The sequence below is a fragment of the Ursus arctos genome, unplaced genomic scaffold (genome assembly GCF_023065955.2).
Source record: "Ursus arctos isolate Adak ecotype North America unplaced genomic scaffold, UrsArc2.0 scaffold_13, whole genome shotgun sequence".
Classification (NCBI taxonomy): domain Eukaryota; kingdom Metazoa; phylum Chordata; class Mammalia; order Carnivora; family Ursidae; genus Ursus; species Ursus arctos.
Window position 1 is genome coordinate 48,351,034 of NW_026622797.1, and position 10,675 is coordinate 48,361,708.

General features: G+C 39.1%; 1 protein-coding gene across 5 annotated transcripts in view; it reads left to right on the plus strand.

Moving 5' to 3' along the window:
* Window positions 1-9,629, plus strand: part of REV3L (REV3 like, DNA directed polymerase zeta catalytic subunit) — a 170,355-nt gene extending 160,726 nt beyond the window's left edge. For all 5 annotated transcript variants that reach the window (XM_044388809.3, XM_026511625.4, XM_044388810.3 and 2 more), the window contains 4 exons: window positions 114-304; window positions 1,382-1,628; window positions 3,383-3,586; window positions 8,511-9,629. In XM_044388809.3, the coding sequence (XP_044244744.1) occupies window positions 114-304; window positions 1,382-1,628; window positions 3,383-3,586; window positions 8,511-8,651 (783 nt within the window). In that variant the 3' untranslated portion in view covers window positions 8,652-9,629. The remainder of the gene's footprint in view (window positions 1-113; window positions 305-1,381; window positions 1,629-3,382; window positions 3,587-8,510) is intronic.
* The last annotated feature ends 1,046 nt before the right edge of the window (window positions 9,630-10,675 follow it).

The following is a 10,675-nucleotide window of genomic DNA, read 5'->3' on the forward strand; positions in this document are numbered from 1 at the left end:
TTGTGTAGGTAGATGGGCAAATTACTCAGTAGTTACATAATTGAAAATATAACAATGATGAAATGTACTGGGGGATATTTTTATAAGCGTATCTTTTTTTTTCTTTTTTTAAGATACTTGAGCGTTCTCTAAAGCTGCTATTTGAAACAAGAGATATAAGTTTAATTAAACAATATGTTCAGCGACAATGTATGAAGCTTCTGGAAGGAAAAGCCAGCATCCAAGATTTTATCTTTGCCAAGGAATACAGAGGAAGTTTCTCTTATAAACCTGGAGCTTGTGTGCCAGCCCTTGAACTTACAAGGTAATGATACACACAACAGAACTCTCAGTACCTAGCAAGTGTAGTCCTGGGATTCTGAATGGTTTGGAATAGATGAAAAGACAGCTAGTCCACAGGCACACAGTTCTTTCACCTGCCCAGATGAAGCCTCAGTAAAGGTAAATAGATGCTCTCCCATACTTTGTAAGCTCTGAAAAGGAAGAAGGAATTTCTCTTTTGGGCTTCCTTTGAGAAACTACATTCCGTGAAATTATAATCTGGTACAGAGCTTGAATTGTTTTTCCACATCAAAATCACTAGGTAGTCCTTACTATGGGTCTACTAAAGCACTTAGATGGTATCATTCTAAAATCAGGTCATCTAACCAGCTAAATTTTCTCTTCTCTTTCACTGTTAGATTTATGATAGTTCTTACCCTTCGGAGATAGAAAACATTTTAAGCTAGTTGATATCTGGCAACTCATGTTGTTTTTCAGGTAGCAATGATTTATAGTGTACATTTGTTTGTTTTCTTTAAAGACTTTATTTATTTGAGAAAGAGAGTGTATGAGCAGTGGGGTGAGGAAGGGCAGAGAGAGGGAGAAGCAGGTTCCCAGCTGAGCAGGGAGCCCGAAGTGGGCCTCGAGCCCAGGACCCCTGAGATCATGACCTGAGCCAAAGGTAGACGTTTAACTGACTGAGCCCCACCCAGGTACCCATACGGAGTAAGTTTTAAACTCTTATATTATGTCTGCATGGTGCTCATTAAGTCAAGTGTATCTAGCTCTCAAAAAAGTTGTAACTCTGGGGCTCCTGGATGGCTCAGATGGTTGGGCATCTGCCTTCAACTCAGGTCATGATCTCCAAGTCCTGGGATTGAGCCCCATGTTGGGCTCCTGGCTCAGCCAGGAGTCAGCTTCTCCCTCTCCTCCCTGCTCATGTTCTCTCTCTCCCCCAATGAATAAATTTTAAAAAATCTTAAAAAAAAAAAAAAAGTTGTAACCCTAACATAAAGGTACCCCTTATATTCTCATGGTTTCATAATTGTTTCTCACTTGATTTTCTGGTAAGATGCCTTCCGTAACAGTTTTTGATTGAATATTTATGTGGACTTAATAGGAAAATGCTTACTTACGATCGGCGCTCTGAGCCTCGAGTTGGAGAGCGAGTGCCGTATGTCATCATTTATGGGACCCCCGGAGTACCACTTATCCAGCTCGTGAGGCGCCCAGTGGAAGTGCTGCAGGACCCGACTCTGAGACTGAACGCCACTTACTATATCACCAAGCAAATCCTGCCACCCCTGGCGAGAATCTTCTCACTTATTGGTATTGATGTCTTCAACTGGTATCATGAATTACCAAGGGTAAGCCTACCAAATACTATACCTAGGCTATGACCATAGAGAGAATTCACTTGCAATTTCCAGTAGAACTAAAGATTTTATTCATGTGCTGTAAGAGGCAACACAGATACTGTGTTATCCTAAACTGGCAAAGGTGCCATAGTCTTCTGGTTTCCTAAAAGAAACTCTTAAGTTTTCTACAAACACCTTCCTGGCTTCTGTCACATTGGCCAAATTATAGGATATTAAAATAAATTCTGCAACTATTTCTCAGTGGTAAACACTTAACTAAAAAATAACTCATAATAAACCAGCTAATAAAAAGTAAATGAAGGAGGGGCGCCTGGGTGGCACAGCGGTTAAGCGTCTGCCTTCGGCTCAGTGCGTGATCCTGGAGTTCTGGGATCGAGCCCCACATCAGGCTCCTCCGCTATGAGCCTGCTTCTTCCTCTCCCACTCCCCCTGCTTGTGTTCCCTCTCTCGCTGGCTATCTCTGTTAAATAAATAAATAAAATCTTAAAAAAAAAAAAAAAGGTAAATGAAGGAGAGCAAAAATTCCTTCAAAATGGGTGTTTAAGAAATGTATATAGTATCTAGACATAGTGCTGAAGAAATGAGACTAATGTTAAAAGAGCATTATACTAAAGCAAAACCTGGAACTTGGAATCTTGGCCAAGGAAGTTTTGCTTGAACTCTTAGTTAACTCACTGGCAGCTTGAAGGAGTGATCTGGGATCGGATAATCATCTGGGAGACATGAGGCTTGGAGAGGAGCGGTTTTTATCTACTGTTCAGAATTGGATCTGCTCAGTCATTTGCTGTTACCTCAGACACGAAAGACTGATGGTATTCAGGCAAACCAGTAAAAGTTGATCCTCAGATTACTTTTAATTTCTCAACAAGCACGTATGGCCTCAAGGAAAAGAATAAGCTAGGAAACGGAGGTTGTAGCTGTGAGGCCGCCATCTGTCATGCTGTGTCCCTGCTCTGCACAGAGGGCGAGGATGACTTTTCATTTCATCAGCAAGAATGTTAAACCAGTGGCATTTGTAAGAGGCTGACCTAATATAACTTTTATGCATAGTGATTAAAAGATACCAGGAGAAGACCAAGGGTATAATAACAAGATGATAATGTTATTTCAGTGTCAAAAGAGTACCAGAAGGCTGATCTTTGAAACCAGTATTAACTTCCAATGAAGAATGCTTAGGTGACACATATCTAATTACATTTGGAATGCTCCAGGCTTACTCTTGCTTGAATTTTACACACTACTGCCTAACAGGTTATTTTTAACCTTCTGCTTGCCTTGTTTCCCTGGCCCAGTTGTGTAGCCTTAAACTGTATCTACTCTCCACCTGGATTTTTTCCATTGTCCTCTCTCGTCTCCAGGGTCCTGTATGATCTCATAAATCTGTATATCTCAACCAAAAAAACTCAGTGACAGGAGACCATTTTTTCCCAAAAGAAGAAAAAAATTATTATATATATTTATATATATATATATATATATATATATATATATATATATAATCTGATGATACTAACATGTAAGTTCTGTGAAAGGAAGGATTTTGTTCATTAAGTTTACTTTAATTCCAGTATAGTTAACAATACATTGTTCCTTTAGATTCAGGTGGACAGGATAGTGATTAGGCAATTCTGTCCATTACTCAGTGCTTATCATGAGGTACATAAGTGTACTCTTTAATCCCCATCACCCACTTCTCTCAGCCCACCTCCCTGAGACTTATTTCTGAATTGATGTTTTTATAGATCCAGAAAGCAGCCTCTCGAAGTGAACCTGAAGGGCGAAAAGGCACTATCTCACAGTATTTCACCACTTTACACTGCCCCGTGTGTGATGACGTCACTCAGCACGGCATCTGTGGTAAATGTCGGAGCCAGCCTCAGCACGTTGCAGTCATCCTCAACCAAGAAATTCGAGAATTGGAACGTAAACAGGAACAACTTGTGAAGGTATGACCTTGTTAGATAGAATCCCAAGCAATCTGATTCTTTAGGAAAATGTCATCAATACATGAGATCTGGGTGAAAAGTAGACTAAAGATTCTAAGTTGATAAACTTTACAACACCAAAAATATCATAATTGAACTAAATTATTTAAAGATGGCCTGTTTTGGATACTAACCCTTTATCAGATATGTCATTTGCAAATATCTTCTTCCATTCCATAGGTTGTCTTTTAGTTTTGTTGATTGTAGTTCTAGGTTTTAATAAACACAATACACAATCGCATAAAAACAAAAAATAAGTTATGAAACAATCTTCTTCTACCCAATTTCTTTTATAATAGTATTTTTTAAAAGGAAGTACCAATTTCTCTACCATATCTACAAACCATTCTCATAAAAATCCGGTTGTCTAGAGAATTGCTAATAAACTTGGAAGGCTCACAGTTCTAAGAGTCCAGATAGAAAAGAGTTAACATGATTGAGTCTTAATCTATGCCAGAGAACGCTTACGAATGAGTAAACAGTCACAGAGGGGGTTTTTCAAATTTGGGAATTGTAGCAGAAATTAACAACAGAAATCTCTTGAAATAAGTTGGAAAGTGAAATCTGAAGAAAAATTATCTAGCACATTTTTAAAAGACAAAGTAGTATATTTCTTAAAGGAATGATTGTATCTTATACCATCATATTTCGTGTTACATTTTTAGCTTTCAGGCTAGAGAAAACAATTTTGGAGTGGAGTTTGTTTTGTCTTGTTTTAGAAGAGCAATATATGAAGTTATTGAAATGTTTGAAAACCAACCAAATAATTAAGAGGTAGGTAGTGTGATTTAGTGGAAAATGAATCATGCTGATATTAAAGACATCAGGACTCTAGTCTGGACTTCATAATATTGGCCTTGTCCTTTGGCCTGTTTTATCAGAATGCTCTTTTATAGGCCCCATCTAGCTCTGACGTTGTAAATTCTCTATACAATCATTCCTCACGGTCCGAAAGTAATCCAAACCAGGATGTGATGCCAGGCTCTGCACCTTGTCCTCAAGGTAAAGCAGCTATTGCATCAAGCCCGAGTATCAGTCCACAATCTCAGTAAAACTCAGCTGCCATGAAAGTGAACAGGGAGAGAGAAGGCTCTTAAAGAATCTGAATATTATTTAAAGATGATTAAGGGTTGATAAAGCACAGACTGTTTCCTCTGCGCCATTTTAACTGCTACAGTTAAATTGCTGAGAGCACAGCCAGTCATCCAGAAGCCATTAACTAGGTCTCATTAAGGATGGGAGAATTGTAAAGCTATGATTATTTTGATGCAACCACAGAAGCCCAGCTTGTTGAAATAAGGGGTGGAGAGGGAGAGGGAAAAATCAACTTAAGTGGTTCTTAAATACCCTCACTTTTCTCCTTCCCTTGTGTTATCATCGGTCCTCTCTCCCCTAAGCTCCTGCACCAGCCTCCTACCACCTGCCAGTGTCTTTTTTTTTAAGATCAATTGATTTATTTGAGAAAGAGCGCGCATGAGCGAGCGGGGTGAGGAGCACAGGGCAGAGGGAGGAGGAGAGAAGCCTGACACGGGGCTCCATCTCACAGCCCTGAGATCTCGACCTGAGCCGAAATCAGCGCCCCTGTCTCCATTCGTAACACTAGCGAGAATTCTATTTCAAAAGTACAAGTCTGGTGCTTTCTCCTTCTCTCTGGTAAAATGCAGACTCCTTCGGTATGCTTTGTCAGTCTGTCTCCATTCGGGCCCCCACCTGCTGCCTCTGTCAGCGTGCTTACCCTTCTCCCTAGTACGCTGCCCCCTCCATGCATACCTTACTGAACTGTCAGGTCCGTGAGGCACTTGGATTTCTCCCCTATTCTGGCCTTTAAAAATTCTATTCCTTCTGTATGGAATGCTTTCCTCTACCACCATTAATAATCATCTTCAGGGAATCAGTTTAAACCCCTAGATCCAGTGAAGCCTTCCCTGCGATTATGTGTATGTCCGTCCTCCCCCCCGCCCCCGCCAGAAAGCTGGTGAGCCCAGTGAGGATAGAGGCCCTGCCGTTCTCTCTCTGCTGAGACGGCTGTGCCGGAGCAGAGTCCAGCCTGTGGTGGCGGTCCGTAAAAATTGAAATGCACAAGGGAAGCAGCAATATGTCACTGGAGTGATGACCAACCAATTTTCAGCCACTTTGTATTAGTTTCACGGTTCTAGTCGGTGCAACCAATGAAGTCACTGGGTGTTCCCAGCTTCTGTTTTGTAAATTGCTTCCCTAGTGATAGCAACCAGTCTTCATAGAAAATTCTCTCATTGGCTTCTATTACAAGGTGCAAATGTGAGCAGGGCCTCCAGAGCTGCACTGAAGTCAAAGGCTGTGATTGGTCTCTTCCCCAGACCTTCCTATCTTCTGCCCTCAGGAACACACCCCACACTAGTTGGTGCCATCGATTTAACTAGAACCCTCGGTCAATGTTAGGTCTTGTTTCATATAGAAATACAGTTTAAAAGAAGGGATACTGTTTAAGGGTGGTTCATCATCTTTCAAAAGATATTTTAAGCTTCAAAGGTTTTTTTAAAGAGAATTAAAATGTGTGTCTATCTGTAGGAATTTTCATAAAGCGGAAATTATAGAAGATATAATAGAAATAACAGTAATAGATTTTCATATGCTTCTCAGCCCAAGAATAATCAAGTTATCAAGGAAGTACGGTTATAGAAGATGTAAACATAAGGTAGACCTTATGATTGTATATCAGACTCTGAAACCCGATATTATAGAATACACCTTTTTTCAAGCGTTACAGAATGTTAAAAAAATTGACCCTATCTTAGTCTGTAAAGAAAGCATTAAAAAGGAGTGGCTGGGTGGCCCAGTCGGTTAAGCGTCTGCCTTCGGCTCAGGTCATGATCCCAGGGTCTTAGGATCGAGCCCCACATTGGGCCCCTGTTCAGCAGGGAGTCTGCTTCTCCCCTCTCTCTGCCCCTGCCCCCACTCATGCTCGCTTGCTCTCTCAGATAAATTTCAAGAAGTTAGAAATATTAGACATTTTATCAATACAATGCTATTATAAAGCTACTAATTCATTATAAACTCAGAAAACAAGATCATTCCACTTGGAAATTTTAACTCTCAAACACTATGTAAGATTCTAGACAGCCACAGCAGAGCTCAGAGAAAAATTCATCACCTTAAACACTTTTAATAATAAACATGAAAGAGTGAAAATGAAAGAGTGAAAATGACTGAAATAAACATCTGATTGAAAATTTTTGAGAAAATAAGAAAGCCAAAGGATAGCAAAAAGAAAGAAAGACTAAAGCATTTTTTTTTAACGTCTGCCTCCTTATGAGCTAAAAAGTTAAGTATCCAGGTTTCAAGTTTTAAACATAAGCTGAATTGAGCTATAGTGCTCCAGGGTTTAAATCACCAGTAATGGATCTTGAAACTAAAAATTGAGTTAAATTTAAAGAGGCAAGTAATTCCATCCTGGCTTATTCATCAGACAGGCACAGAGAGTGCATGAATATTGATCAGGTTGCCCAGCCCCTGACTACGGCTGCAGCACACGTAGCTGTGATACAGAAGCTCTGTATTTGGGAAGACCTGGGAGTCTCCGGCAAGACTCCTTAGTGAAGGGTTCCTAGTAGAGCAGCGTCCTTGGTCTTCAGAGAGCACACTGAGGAAGTACAGTTGCCTGGACAGTATCTTCGTACTGGGGACAGTAACCAGTGTGATCAGGGAAACATGCCCTTCAGTTGACTGGAGATATTGGGGCAAAGAACAAAAATGTTGAGACGTTTCTAAAACAGAAGCTCTTTGAGGTACAGATCAGAGACTTGACTGACGCAGTTTGACTTCTCTCAGAAGAGCACCCAGAGCTGGGGCGGCTGTTCGGCGTCCGTTGTGTAAGTCACGTGGATGTGCTAAACAGAATCCAGCATTTACTTGACCCTTGGGTCCACATTTAATAGCTTTTGTAATTTTTTGATGTTTTTCATGTTTTATAATCTTTTTAACAATATTATATGTGAGATTTTGTTTAAAATCTGATCATTGTATTAAGACATTATAATGCTTCTCCTCTGTTAAAAATTGCCTTATTAAACATCAGAATCACCTGGGGGCCCTAAAAAGTACACATCCTTAGGCTCTTTCGCCCGGAGATTCTGATTCATTGGTCTGGGATGGGGCTCGGGTGTTAGGATACTTTTAAGCTCATGTATAGCAAGGTAATAGGACTACTGGTCTAGACTACTTCTTTCTCATTAATATCTTTTGATTTCTCTTCTGGAATGAGAAAATGGATCACTTTTTTATTGGCATCTAAAAAGATAAATCTGAGTAATTTAAAAAAATAAGAGTGTAGCGCATGGAAAAGACAGTCTTTAATGGTAATCGGGCACCTTATAGTGGATCTTAATACACCATTGACCTTTAAACAACATAGGGGTTGGGGTAACTACCCCCCCCCAAAATCTACGTAGGTATTTTGTCCAAAAACTTAGTTACTAATAGCCCCGTGTTGACCAGAAGCCTTGCTGGTAACAAAGTTAACACCTGTTTTGTATGTTACGTGGATAATATACTGTATCCTTAAACTAAGCTAGAGAAAAAAATCATGTTAGAGAAACACTTTTTTCTCTAGCTTCCTTTATTGTAAGAATTTTATAGTAGTGTGCTGTGAGTTGATTGAAAAAAAAAATCCATATATAAGTGGACCTGTGCAGTTCAAATCCATGTTGTTCAAGGGTCACCTGTAATATCCATTAGGGTAGGCTATGCTTCAGAGATGAGATGAAAATTAATTAAACTTTCTGTAATGTATTCTCATATGTCTGCCAGCAATCTATGGTGGGTCAGAGAGGAGGGATTGTAAATTTGCTGTTAACACATATACGTAGGGACTTTCCTATTGTTTCATGTGTTCCTCTTATACTTTCAGATATGCAAGAACTGTACAGGGTGCTTTGATCGACACATCCCGTGTGTTTCTCTGAACTGCCCAGTACTTTTCAAACTCTCCCGAGTAAATAGAGAATTATCCAAGGCACCATATCTCCGGCAATTACTAGACCAGTTTTAAATTGTCAATATCACAGAATTCCAGGTGCTATTTTTTTTTTCAGTGTTTACCACTAAACTGTTGTGCATGGTGCTTTCTCAACTTTCATCAAGTCAAGTTTGTTCACTGTCTATTATCTGAAGACTATGAAGGCTTTTATGCTAACTGAATTAAAACTGTACTTGTTGCTCTCTGAAGTAGCTCACTTCTTACAATGTACAAATTCTTCATCCTTTTATAATGTATGTGTTGAATTTGCTCCAGTATGTGTAACATCTTGTAAATCCATTTGAGTAGATGATATTTACTTCCCTGTGGAAGGAGCACTGAAAACCTCTTTAAAAAAAAAAAACAAAAAAAAACATTCGTGTGTTTTCCTTGAACTGTCTGTATCAAGACGTGTTACTTAGAGATACTCATTCACTTTATAATTTTGACTGCGAAATATTTTGTAAATACACTTTTTTACTTTTCAAACAACTGAGTAAAATAATGTGCAATGAATTTTATACAAATGATTTTCAAGTTGTTAGGTATAGTTCCTCTAGGTTTTGCTTGACTCAGAGTAGAGGTGTTATTTTGATCAAACTGTGCAAACAATAGTACCATGTGTAGCATTTTGAAATGTTATTTTCTAAAACCGCTGTCTTGCTTTAGCTATTCCTGGGGCATTGTGAGGAACTGTGCAAAGACATTTTTGTTACAAACCTGTGGGCCTGTTGCAATACTTTAAAAATAAAAAATTTTATTCCATTTTTGCTTGTTTTGTATAGACATTTCTATTGCTTCTAAATATGCTTAAAATATTTTCTTTCCTTATGTACTGTACAGTTAATCTTATTTGCCATCATCTTGAACACAAAATGTGTATTTAGAATATTTGTATAACTGTATAAAATGAAAAAGGAATTATGTGGTCAGTGCATTGTTTTCTAAACTGGAAATCATTTTGTTTTAAAAGTTAATGGAAACCATATTAAAGTTGAATAAAATATGAAATATGGCTGTGTGATTTTATCTTGCTATAAATGGTATTATCTTCATCTGTTTTATAAGCCTCTGCTGGTTACGTCTTACCCTACTCTTCTCTGAACTTTAATGCGGTCAGTTTAATTCATTGTTACATCACAGTTGATACTGCAAACTCCCTCACCCAAAACTTGAGGATTAAAAAAAAAAAGAAGTGGCAGCAAAAGTAGTCTAGAAAAAATTCAGCACTCATCCTTTTATAGTTATAAGAATCTACATGTTAGTAGAGTTTCTGTGTACGCTTTCTTTTAGATACAATTAATCGTGAAGCCAGGACTTTCCAGAGGGAAAGCAGTAATTACACTATTCCTTTTTTTTTAATTAATTGCCAATTTTTTCAATAGAAAACAATTCTTATTTTACCATAGAAAGCTCATCTGGTTGGTTGTATGCCAGAACTATGTCTTCCATTGCCAAATCAGGACTTCCAAATACTGGGGGAGTCGTTTCTAAAAATGGGATGGTACGTATGGACTCACAGAGCTACAAATCATGGTTCTGCACGTACTTCCCCTAAGCTCTGAGGAGATGAACCCCACTTTGAGGGATTTTTTTCTTTGGGAGGCTGGCCCTCAGAATTGGGATTCTGTTACCCTTGCATGGCAGTCATCGGTAAACTTTTCTGTTGGTCTTTTCTAAGTTCTGTGCTGGCAGGTTTCCCACTTACATCAGCTTTCCCCTCGTAACCAGATGCGGTGTGCTCAACAGAACAACTGTTCCCACGCTCTTTCTCATTGAACACAGCCAAACTCAGCAATGGTCACCAAACCACGAGTACCCAAAACTGGCTCCATTTTACGCTCTTCCCTTCTCTCTGGTTCGCTTTTCCGTAGGAAGTACGTCCATGGAACACCGTCCTCAGAGGCTGCAGCCTCACTGCCTCTTACTGAGATTCCTTTGCTGTTCAGTAACTGTCACCTGTGTTGAAACTTGGACTTACCAAAAAAAATATTTTGCAAGAAGCTTGTAGCATACTTTCATAATCCTTTTCCCTGCCTTTTCAAAACTATGAATCA